At 37.8% G+C, this 13428-nt stretch overlaps 1 protein-coding gene across 1 annotated transcript; it reads left to right on the plus strand.

Annotated features, from left to right (window-relative positions):
• The first annotated feature begins 1427 nt into the window (after window positions 1–1427).
• LOC114517559 (homeobox protein engrailed-2b-like) lies at window positions 1428–13012 on the plus strand. Its single transcript, XM_028537331.1, has 2 exons — window positions 1428–2283; window positions 12210–13012. Exons 1-2 carry the CDS (start codon window positions 2028–2030, stop codon window positions 12473–12475), a joined length of 522 nt encoding a protein of 173 aa, XP_028393132.1. The 5' UTR covers window positions 1428–2027; the 3' UTR covers window positions 12476–13012.
• Window positions 13013–13428: the final 416 nt, after the last annotated feature.

Raw genomic sequence — 13428 nt, forward strand, 5'->3', positions numbered from 1 at the left:
ACTTGATCGTTCAGTTTCCTGACTGCACATGAAGTTCTTAGTTAAAGTACGGTAAGGGCTTGAGTTGGTTCAATATTGCATATGCTATAGCAAGCCGATCAAAGGCTTAAATGAAAGAAAAAACGTCGATACTTCTAATAGATTATTCCTTTAATTGGCTGGAAAATTAATTTCACAACAATGCTATATAAACCTCTCAACAAAGAGCCAAAACTGGCTAGTCTTAACCAAGATTAACCTATCAAATTTGTGTGCAGCCTTAAAGTGATTACCACCACATCATTGCATCGACAATAATAGATGAAGCGCCAGTTTGTCTGTGGTATCTCTATATAACTATCCTACAGGATTAGCTCTGGGATTAACGACGATCAACGAGCTATCAACCTCAACACAATGACACAATTTTCAGCTTAGTGTCCGCTGGTAGATAAGCTTGTGTCCCATTCACCAACTATAGTCTGGCTCCTGCGTGTCTCTAGGAGAACTCGCTATAATACGAAAACGACCTATTGATTTATAAGATGGGCCAAGCGATAAAAAATCGGTTGAAGCGCCGCGCGCGCTCTCTGGAACAAGGTATTCCAACTGACAGGTTAATATGAGTGTTTAAACACGAGCATAATAGACGCAACCGGTCTGTTTGCGATACTTATTTCTCTACGTGGATTTTGTGTAAACTAATTCGTCGATGCGCACGGGTTTATATATTTAACACGAACGTATTTACGCGCCAAGGTGCCCTAATGGGCGTAGAAATTCACCTGGCCCGGTAAATCATCTGCTCCGCAGTAAAGCAATTATCTAGTGTACCCGTTGCGCGCTTGTGACATCCAGTTGTGGCGTTGGACGGACAAGAGAAGGACGTAGCATGGACTCTTTGAAATGGATTACTGATGCGCATGCATCAATTGTTTGCCAGCCGTAACCTCTGCATACTGCTTTTGATTATGTCTGATGAGTGTTCTTAAAATAAAACTTTCGTCAAAGACTCGTGTAGTCAATCTCGTGTAGTCAGAACTCAAAACATTCGTTATATAGTCGTGTTTACAAAACAAGCTGTTTTCATTCGATGATTTTCGGGAAGGTTTGTCAAACGGCTTTCTGCTCAAAGAACCGGCTCAATGAATAAGCAAACTAAGCTAACCAATCATATTTCTCACTGATGACTTTGTCGGGGCTTGAGATGTTCTGCCCAGACATTCAATATAAGCCACAATGTTTACACCTACCGCGACATTTGCAGTTTGATTGTTCTATCAGTAAAAAATTACTTCAGAGGTCACGCAAAGGCCATGTCGTTGCTATACACATACATGCAGCTAGCTAAGTAGAACTTGGAAAAACGTATAAATTAAACTTCTAGAGCAGCTTCACCTTTTCATTTAATATATAAAAATTTGACAGTGTTAATTGCAGCCCTAAACTGTTCCCGTTAGAGATCTAGTCAGCGCCTGTATCCGATTCCCCTAACATCTAAGAGGTTCTAGTGATGTCCTTAAACGCTGAGCTTTTCTAATCTGTGCTTGAAAGATCTAGGGAAGTGGATTATTCAAAGAAGGAAGTCGTTGAAATAAATTTTGGCTTTTAAACTTTAGGATTAGCCAAAGACCTTCACCATGCATGCCTAACTCTTACGAGATGATCCATATTAGGCACATAATCTACACTGCCAATTTGAAATGCCTCTTGCCGGAAAAGAGAAAGCAGGAAAGGTCTTGGAGAGTCCGTTGAACAGTCCATATTCCAGTCGAATAATCCAATCGCACTGAGGTTTTACAGCGCGCCACGAAGGAGACGGGAAGTTGGAACATTGTTTACACTAATGAAGCTGTCCATAAGTAAGGAATTATGAAATTTATACCCTGACAGCTATTCAATTGTGTAAACACTACTTATGAAAGCTAAATACAGTTTTCAGATTAACAGTCAGATTGGAAAAACGGACAACTGTGGTGCGCGCGTGGGGAGGAAAGATTATAAACTTCTCGGAGTGAGGTAGCACTAATCCACTCTGGACACTGAGCATGACACAACAGATTGCTGAAGGCATTCGAAACATGGTACTCATCTCCAAGCTAGCAGAAATGACATCCGACTGCCAAAGTGAAATTGCAAAGCCCTTGTCTGATTTCTCCATAGATAAAATACTAAATGGGCATTTTAAGACTGAAGAGGAAAGATTAATGAAGAAACATGAAATGAACAGCCGAGGAATTGGGGTCTCCTTACCTGAGTTTAATTGGTTGAAGTTCACCAGGTACAATCCGCCAAAACTGCCAAGTAAGTTGGGTAATTCTCTATATACTGGCTGCTTCGCGATGTAGAGAAAAACCTAGAGGGGTGCATGTACATTAGTGCAGAGATGTAACCGAGGTATATTGGTCATAGTGCTGGCAGTGTTTCAATCCAAATTCTATAGAGAAATTGTGACAAAATCGTCAAGAAAGTGGTTCATTTTGAATTATTTGAATTATACATTGTAGCATAGAGGCATAGCTTTGCACGATGCGTGTGTACTGAACAGTGGTGTTTGGGAGTCATTATTTCGATTACTTAGCGAAAAGGCGACGTCAAAAAGGGCTACTGACAATACATCTATAAGCTTGGAACTGTATTCCGATAACTCACGGGCACAGTATGGATGCAAGTTTAAATGAGAGTTCTGATAAGCGTGAATATACGTTCAGATTACACAACCTGCATGCCAAAATAAATACGAGTTACATAGCGTTGTAGATCGAAATCATAAATTAGGGATTGTACAAATGTACACTCTGATACACGGAACTAAAATAGGATGCACTGGGGGTCGAATCTTCGATCAATGGAAGCCTCAATATAACTATATGATTAACTATATGTCTATATGGGACGAATAAGCAAATTGAAAGAGCCCATGCAGCTAACCGGCACGACTCAATGGAATTAGACTTCTCCAATTCCGTCTGACTCCGTGACCGTTGTCATGCTCAACTCTGCCGATCGAATTATTGGCAGCAAATTCGTAAATTTGCAACAACTTTGCTGAGGCACTTGAACGCGTTAAAACGACCGGACGAGGATTAAAACAACGGGCAATAAAGGAAGTACGCGATGAGGCGATAATGATAATCGTCTTTATGTTGCTTTTCTTTCACGAGCGAGAATGAATATATTCCCCGATATATAAACATACAATTAAGAAAACAAAGCCGTGAAATCTAAGCCGGGTATGGATGTGTTTGTGCAGGCGAATGATTTATACAGAGCAATCAATGAATTAAATCAAGCGGAGGCTGTTATTCTGTGCATTATTGAAGTGAGTGATTAGAGTGGAGCCTATACGTGCGATCTTTATAAACATTTCAAAGCTAAAAGCTAGGACTAGGTATAGATACATCATCCGAAAATTATAGTCGCATGTATGAAACCGATTAGCCGGTATCCGATTAGTACTCCAGTAGATATTAGCTTTTAAGGAACGGTTCTAGCAAAGCTGTAGAACAGAAACGACAAGAATAAAGAAATCGGGCATTTCTAAGTATCTTCAGAAGTTCTAGCAGTATTTCGAGTACGTTTTTACAATCGCGTTATACAAATTTACTGCTGGCCAATTGAACCTATATACAACAATATATGAATATAGATGTCTTGAATGAAGCTCTCATATTATACAACCCCTAGCGATAGGTTCGGTCAACAAAGTCAGCACTGAGGTTCGCTTTCCACAATGCACGCGGACTGACAAGGCGGAAAGCTGACGCGGAAGTGATGCTCCATGATAAATTGCTATCATCGTAGACATTTGCGTTAAAATATTGCCTGTTTAATAGCCGCCAGCTACAGAAAAGTGGTTCAAGCGCAACAGTTGCACGCTTAAAAACTTAACCACGGCCGACAATCCCATCCGACAGATGCAGTGACTTATTAAATTATTCCAATAACTCAATTCATGCGAGGTGCGCCAGGGAGACAAACGCGCAAGTAAGCCGATTCTTGCCGCAGTAATCAGCACCCGACATTTCACCGACTTGTTCCGACTTTCATCAAGCGTTCCTTATCGTTGCAAATTCTCTTCGCGTTTTGCCGTTATCGCGCCGAAACTGATCGTATCGTATGGTCGACAATCTAATTAACATTGAAAATCGCGATGAAATGTATCATCGAGCGCCAATAGTGCACTGGAGACTTCAGCCATGTCAATGATGAACACTTTTCATACAAGTCATATGCCGTTGGCAAGTCTGCGAGATAAATGTCTACTCTAACATGTACATACAGTCATACAGTCATACACCGGCTAAACAATTCATAAATAATGTCTACAAACGCTTCCTTAACTATATTATATAGCTACATTAAAGACTGCGAGAAAGAAAACTCTAAAATACTAAATAATGAAATGAAATTTCTAGCCGATGATATTGTAAAATATCATTAAATGAGATAAACTCCAACTGGTTATCTATATGTTGGGTTGAAGTTACTGCATGCAGTTGGAGTTATATTCAGTACTCTATATATAGTGTTATGCCTGAATGAATGTACTGTCTAAGCAAGGCTATGTAAACCAAAATCCTACAGCTGACTTAACACAACCCGAACCGGTTATTGAAAGTAGAATCTATAGAATTGGGACCGCTATACCAATATATTATTACATGTGATTAACCCCTAGATAGAGATTTTTTTTACAAAGTGTCGGAATTCCCGTGCAAAATAACCTTCGCGCAAGTTTTTTAATATTTTCAAACAGTCCGTTCTGTACACACTTTAATTAAAGATCCTCATACAAGGTAATGTCTATGGTCCATACGCACAGTTCGGCCGCCAGAATGCTTAAGATTTAATCATAATATATCATAAGTCACGAGATTTAACTTCCGCAATTTTTGTGTTTTGTCAATCTGCGCTTTATTGCAAAAGTTTATATTGCTTTGAATATGAAATTAACGCCGCAGTGTATTGGATTAATTATTGCTCATAAGAAATCATACAATTATCATGTACAGCTTATGAAACTTGAAACTTCAAGACAGGCTAAAAACTCTTTGAAAAAATCACATTTGCTCTAATACTGCATGGCCTTTGTAGTTCAACATCATATAATGTTTTTATCACAAAATGGATTTCTTAAAAAGAATATAGCGGCACAGATGTTGAGATTGTTTGCATTAATAATTCAATTTTTGCACACTCAATCGAGCAGATATATAAATTTTTCAATTTCGCCCGGTAAATGTTTAAATGACGTGTATATACAGCGGCGTTTCTGTCACAATCGAACTTAATTAAACTTTGTCGTTTTCTTTTTAAGTCGAATAATTATAAGACTAAACAATAAAATATCATCCTGCTGAAACACTGTTGTTTGACACTGAGATTTCAAGCACCTTTCAAACAGAGCGCTAACTTCAATAATTATACATAGATATATCCCCGTCAGTATGTCTTAAACGGTTTCTTTAAAATGCGAGTTATTTTTTATTTTATTTCACCGGTCCGCGAGACCGCGAAGATTTATTGCTCGTCAAATGAAGTTTCTTTCAAATTAATATGAATCTCCAAGGACGAAGCCCCTTAAATCGCTAACCATGACTGGAAATCTTAAAAAGATGCTTCCATGGAATGAAAAAGCCATAAAATCGGCTCCCACACCCCGGGAATTCAGAGATGTTAGGTTAGACCAGTGGGTAAGACGCATATAACTATACCTAGAGAGAATTAAACTATAGTATAGCTAACTATTGCAAGCTATAAGTAGTCGTCTCCCACAAACCTCATCGCGCTAAACCTTAAAGCTAAGCCTGAACCTTAAATCAAAGCGCGCATGCAAAACATTGGGAAATACTGATGTTTAAAATGTTTGCATTGAATGTTCTGACATATAACCGTCTTAACGCGCGGCTGAGGAGTTCAATGTCCATACGCATCATAACCATCTATAATAACTATACAGTTATCTCGAACGCGATTTGTCAGGATTTTTGTAGATTCTTTGTTTGAGGCGTGGTATATAAGCAAACGAAAACTGACATCGATGCCAAATATTCTACTGCGGTAGCCCACTCTTCCCTAAACTCCTAGTATGCATCACAATGATATCTTTCATTAGAAGTTCAAGAATTATACACCCGATGAGACATGTATTAACTGTAATTACTGTATAGTTATAGTTGTATCTCCTAGTAGGAACAAACGGGTCCCGAGAAAAAGCATGCATCTGAGAGTCCCACTATGCTTGACCCATACACGGCTGCAATTATTTTAAAGGTAACTATATATAGCTAGTCTTGTTTGGTACAATCAGCTAGGTTGTCGTGTATAATGCACTATATATAGCTTGGTCATAAAAATTTTTAATCATAAAATCTGCTCAGTAACTGCTGAAAATATACGCTGAAGAAATCTTCTCACCCTCTTGGTGGCAAGGGCGTAGTATGGTAGTATCGCATGCCAACATTCCTCACGAGGCCCTTAAATTTGAAGGCCAAAAATATCTTAGTTAGGCCTATTTCCTGAACCACGTTTGATGTGGAAGAGACAATAGATAACTTAGACCGCAGTGTAGATATCCGAAGATGCGAGTTCAAAGCCGGCCATATTCAAGTTCAAAGCACAACATTTTTCGTTATTCTCTCTGCAGTGTCAGATTATGAATATGATATTTCATATATATCTTTGAGCATGCATGTTCTGATAACCGTTTAGATAGCACTTATTGATACATCATATAGCTATTTGATTATCCACTCCATAAAGCTCTGTATCCTTTGTATAGGGTAGACGATACAGAAAAAAATTACCATTAGGACAGGCATGTTACATGCGCTTCCAGTATACTAAAATAGTATATTTCACTGAACCTATGTGAGGTAAGAATGCAATTCTACGGATCGATTTTCGAATCGTGGTTTCTTTATAGAAACCGAAATATGTCTATGAATCCAGATAAAGTTAGATAACCGCGTCAATTAAGTGTCGAAGCCCGAACACAGATTTATATCAGTTTACAAGATAATTACTGAAAAGCATCATACCCTAAGTTAGACGTTAGGAATCAGGGAGAAAGTATATGCTTAAAATGGTTCATATAGTCATGAACAAATTTTACAGAAAAAGGAATGAAAATTTTCCTTTTATAATCTACAATTAAATAAAGAAATGGTTCAAGGATTTTTCTAGAGCCGGGAACTTGAGCCTTTATACATACGAATGAATGTTATAGAGGTTTTAAACGGTCTTAATTTCGAGTGGAATGATACACACTTCAAATTCAAGCCAGGAACAGTTGATGGAAAAATGAGTCAACTATAGGTCCTCCGGCAGGAATCGAACCTACGCTTTTGCGACGCCGCTGCAATGCTCTTGCCACCGAATGAGTGTTAGTTGTAGTTATAGGCACAATCCTTGCAATTATATACATGCATACTTATATGTATATGTTAATCATATAGTGACATAAATATGGCAATAGTTAAAAGGTGCTCATCTAATCAAGCTGTTGTTCTATTAATAACGTTTTACAAACTTGTTTCAGACAAGTTGTAATATTCAACTGTTCCGTCATCAGGGTAATGATGTGTGAATCTTATCTCGCAGCTCAAGAACATGTTGATTACTCAGTCAGCGTATCGCGATTACGTAGATTAAAATAATGCAATTTGTAATATAGCGCAATAAACACTGTTGATTTTATAGTTATTTTAGGGTGTATGTCACTATAGCGGGGAGATATTACCTGCAGAGAGCCTTCGTTGCCTAGGATTAATCTATTCTGCATGTAAATACTCTTGCTGGAATTACCACAGCCCCGTGTTTCAAGGGCAAGATGGGTTAGAGGGTTAAATGTGTTTAAAATAGTCAAGACGCCGTACTAGACACACTTGCTATATACAATACACGGTCAACATCAGTACGCAGTAGAGAAGTTTTACTTCACTGTATCAGAATATCCACCATTGTATGAATCTGAATCAGTGAGTTAAAGTTACATATGAACAAATATCACGCGAAGTATGGTTGTCACTCGACAACTCTCTTGTTATATCCGATATCAATTACAAAAGAGATCAGCCAAATGCCGCATGACCGTAAAATGGATTTTTATGTCTCAGTCCTGGTAATCCGAAGTATAATCGCTATAAAACATAACCCGTAAAACAAATATAATCTATATAAGCAAAAGATTCTGACATATGTATAATTATAAAGGTATGTTAATGAAAACAGCCATGATAAAGACTTTGTATAAAGGTATGTTAATGAAACAGTCCAATCAATATAATTTCACGCGAGCGGCCTCTGAAAAGACAATCACCTTTAATTTATATGCAATAATTATTCGTAAGTTATAAACATTAGCTATTGCTAGTATAAAGTTCTTGAAAACACGAATGCAACACATGAAATTCCGAGGGAAACTTGAATTATAGTAGGGAACACGGATACGTCTAGAGTGGGCGAAGCCGCGATAGAGAGTATGTTATATCGATTTTGAGATGACAAAATGATAAGCGTCCTTAATGTTGATATTCTGCGCTCATTGAGATAAGAGAGAGCAATATCATTACATCAGCCGTTTATAATTGGACGACAATTGAGTTCATTCGTAATCGTTCTATAAGACACGCATTATTGCCGATCAGTCGCATGTGTTGAATGCTTCCAGTCTGACGAAGCTCCAATCGTCTCGCTCGGTTTTCACCAGGACCAGAATTCATGCATTATGGAGGGCACCTTTAATGGCAAACGCGGAAGCTTTCCGCAATGTCACTTATTATGGAGTTGCACGGAAAATCCTACTTAATGCTTTCCCTTCAAAATTCAGTTTGCTACCTTAAAAGGGAAACTAAGAACTAAAAAAACAGGTCGTGGTCGGAGTGCGTCAATGTTTTTCGACCTAACCCCTATATTGGCATAGCTTTTGACACGTTATGACTTCGACACGAGAAGAAAAACACTTCATAGGTTGCGTTATTTACAAAAGCTAATGATCCCACGAACGCTTGTCACAACGATAATGATATATGGCAAATTCATATGTTTTTGTTTCAAAACATCGGGTCTTTACGTGTAAATAGGGATACATCGAGATGGCCCTGCAAGCACCTCTGTCGACACGTAGCAGAAAATTCAATTATGAATTGGAATAGGTTTGGGCTGGCACGCGGTTCCTCATTAAGACGATTGCAACAGTTTATTATTGTAAAGTAATAAAACATATTTCAGTCGACAGGTTAAGAATCGTAATTATATATTATCAGTCATGGGACAGAAATAAAGCATGAATATTTAGCGAAAATATGTTTTACCTTTGGCTATGTAACTTAAGTACAGAGCATGCAACTATTGATCGAATCACTCTCTAAAATGTTGCCAGCTATGTATATATAATTTCTATATTTTTGGGAATTCCATTTTGGGAGCTGACACATGCAGACATGTTGGAAACCAAGGAAATTGCTTGTAGTTTTGACTGATTGTGAAAATAATATTTTTTGCACGAGTACAAATGAGACAAACGAGACGTAATATTAATAACACCACCCAACTTCCTGAATGGAAGAACAGTTTCGAGGTAATGATTGACTTTCAAAGATTATCACAAAAATCCCCAGCAATTTGCATATGAAATGGAGCAATAGGAATTCAGCAGTTTTGAATCACAAAGACTCTATATATGCACGTTCATAACGTAACTGCCTTAAGAACAACACTGTTTTAACATTAATCAAAATTTATCTTCAGACACCAATTACTCTGCATGTATACTAATAAATCTAATGTTTAATTTAACTCCTTTACACATGGAAGTATTCATCGCAAAATTAGCTGGATTAGGCCAATGACAAATGTTCGCCCAGCACAAATAGTCATTGTTTAGGCGTTCTTAGCCAATTCGGCATAATCCCACATACAGACACAGAGGCTGGAGGTGATATTTTAGAAAAGTCCGAAGTGTTTGCGGAACACACAGGTTAATCTCTCATAAAAAGCCAAAAAGCAATTCATAAATGGATGTTAATCGCATCTCAATGTATAAACAGACGGCTAAACCACCCAAAGCGTTGACGCTTTTACAAGTATAATAAATCAATCTGGGTCACTGCAACTGTTGACTTAGCCAGAAATCAGGCACGCACAGAAACACATACTGTATTGCGCTTATAAAGCAATGTAGGAGGTTGAAATTTAATATAGCAGGCAAAAATTTTGACAATAAGATGAACTATTTGTATGAATTCTTAAAGTGGTACCAGGGAATGGCACATTTGAGCTTGCCATGCATGCATGGTATATATTTAATGTAGCCTACGTTAGCCGGTTGTATATATATATACAAAGAGTAGTTGACTTTAACTAGTTGGTGGCAGGATTAGGCCAATTAGATTTGTGTATTTTGAGGTTAATCATGATTTGACTCCCTGAAATGCAATTCCTAAACTGATGTAGTGAGGAGTACAATTTGGATTTATCTGAGATGTCATCAAATCCTATTTCCAATCGAAAATATCAATGAGCAACACTTGATTACTCGTTCATTTTTATGAGGGTCAGTTTTGGGTAACTTTCCTACAAGGTCCTTCACATGGGTTAAATTGGCCAATAACCGAAATCAGAGGCGTGGGTTCAGTAAGCATTAGGAGAATCAAAGTTGAAAAGTTTTTTTAATTTTTCATTAAACTGAGATGAAATCATGTCAGCGAGATATTGACAGAATAATAAAACTTGCGAAGCGTTAAGCGTGCTATGGACGTAGGACCGGATACATTACACGAGGTGGCATCCATCGAAGCATGGGATGGATGCTTGGCAACGTCTCTGCGTTTACCAACATAGCATGATACGCCAAACAACGGCCACAAACCAATTAGCAGAATAATACATCATGCACAAGACAAGCCCTTCAAACTGTAGCAAAAGCTTAATCGTGCTGTAACATTGGAGCTTGTTTTCACACGGAAGTTGGACGCAAGCACTTTCATATCATGTTGTTAATCTTTTTGAATAAACCACATCAAGTCTTTTCATGATATATTAGCTTTCCTAGAGTTATTTGGATTTTGTCTGCATTTCGAGTAGTTGCAGTCGGGTCATGGCATAAGAATCATGTGAGAATATTTTTGCCAAATATGTTGGTGCATGGAAGATTGTGAGGTGTGTAAGTTCCGGACAGAAGGGCGAGCCACCTAGGAAAAGGTCAACTCACTTCCTTTTTTCGTTTTTCTAATGAGAAGCGTTGACAACTGATAAAAGGATTCTAGATGTTTGAAAGCGTTGTGGACTGATTCCAGTTTCCATGCACCCAGCGGAGTAAACTAATGCATCAATTTAGAATACGTATATAACTGGAAAATTTTTTAAATAAAAAACTAGTAAATAAAGTTTAGGCACAATTCCATACCAAGACACATTTCTCATCGACGCAATAGCGATAATAAGACCAAGATAATCTTGTTTTTCAATTTGAATGCAAACTTTTAGGTTCGAGACCTTGGTAGAGCTGTGTACGCCTTCCATGATATGAGCCATATAGGCTTGACCCACACATTGAGACATAAAATAAGAATAATTCAAGTTTGATATATGACTATAGAACCAAAGCTTTGGGAGTCTATATTTAGTTGAGAGGAACAACAAATATTTTAGATTGGATGATTAAGGTTTTAACTATAAATCTGTACCTTACAATAATAAATCCTTTATTAGCAGTTCTTCGTGAGAACTGCTTGTAGACAAGCTACCTGCACGCGTGGGTGTGATTAGTCGACAATCTCTTTTTTAGCAAAAATGCGATACTGGGAATCAGTTTGTCAAGCCATGATATATAAACAATAATTTGAAGTCGATAGGACAGTTTGAAAAACTGTTTCAAACTGATAAGCCATTCAGTCATTATTTTGAATATTCTCCAAAATAGTAACAGCTGATGTAGCAAAAGTCAGGGAAGACTTCCAGAGGAATGGTTCGGTAGCGAAATATTTGCATAGTTTCCTTTGAATTAGTTCAACTATATTGAGACTGTACAAATAATCTTTAGCAACCATGAATTCCTCTGCAATTGCAAATCCAGCCTTATGGAATAATTTACTGTGCACTTTTTTCGCTGCTTTCAGTTTTAAATTTTTTACAATTTTCCAAATGGTTCATTAAGAAAACATGGAATTAGAACTTAACGACTTTTTTTGAACAAAAACTCACCATCCATCTTTTTTTACTTCCAGAATCCAGCAAACGGCGGCCAAAGCAGAAACGAAAACCAGGGCGCAATCCCAGAGTGCCTTTCACGCCGAAGCAGTTGACCACACTAGAGAACAAATTTCAAGCGATGAAATACTTAACAAATGACGACGTTAGGGCCTTGTGTAATGAGCTGGGCTTGCCGGAAAATAAGATCAAGATATGGTTCCAGAATCGCAGGGCGCGCGAAAAAAGAAAAACGACACAAACTGAGGAGTACATCGATGTCATGACCGTTGATGGTCTCTGAATCGTTCAAGACTGGCATTTAGACTAAATTATTCAGAGTAAACATGCTGGTCCCCTTATCGACACTTTCATGTCTTCAAGAGCCTGTTGCTGTAAGGAGCTTTTTATTTATGAAGAAAGAGTTAAAATGCTTTTGGATATTTTTCCTCCATATTGCTAGCTAGCCTAGTTAGCGAGAGTCAAAAGACCAAATGACTGACGGAAGAGTGAATAGAGAAAGATTTTGTCGGGAGTTATTATTCTGTGTATATATTGATTTAGCAAAATTTATAACATTCTCAACATTTATTTTTGGCCAAATATTTCATGCATGCTTCCCGTGACAGTATGCAAGTGTCGTAACAGAGACAAAAATGCACCAGCATAGACCTATTCGGAAGAGAGCAAGAGACCTTTTGCAAGTTACATGAAACCGAGGCTTTTAAATTCTGATTGAAAGAAACTTTGTTTTTGTAGCTTGTGACAGTTCCAGCGAAAAAGTGTAAATATGTTTTTTTAATTCGAAAAAAGAAAATCTGACTAGCCTCGCCTTCGTGTACCTTGCCACAGGCCTCCCAATTTTTCTTATAGACCAGCAGGCCAGTTTATGAGCAAATTGTGATTATGTGGCGGGAATATTCTTATGCAGCTTGTCGACAAGTAGTTATAAGGCCTTTCACAACTTGCTGCAAGGTGCTTAACTGTCGAAGGATTTGGGTGAAAGTTGTGCCAGGATCGATATGTAAACGAGTCGTGAAAGACAGCTTTGCAACTTAATTGCTAAATTTGCAACATAGCTACATAGCTTGTCGACACTCCTGCTACAAGTTCGTTAGGTTATCATTTATTGTTGGCAGTTTTTTGAGTACTGATAAATGTATAAAAAATTAAAATCGCAAATCAAGCTAATATAGTTGAATTTGTATGTCACAGTACGGCGCAGAGGATGTACATACTCGAAAAACCTTTATGAAA

This window comes from Dendronephthya gigantea, unplaced genomic scaffold, assembly GCF_004324835.1.
Source record: "Dendronephthya gigantea isolate DGI-Jeju-01 unplaced genomic scaffold, DenGig_1.0 000009F, whole genome shotgun sequence".
In the NCBI taxonomy this organism is placed as follows: Eukaryota; Metazoa; Cnidaria; class Anthozoa; order Malacalcyonacea; family Nephtheidae; genus Dendronephthya; species Dendronephthya gigantea.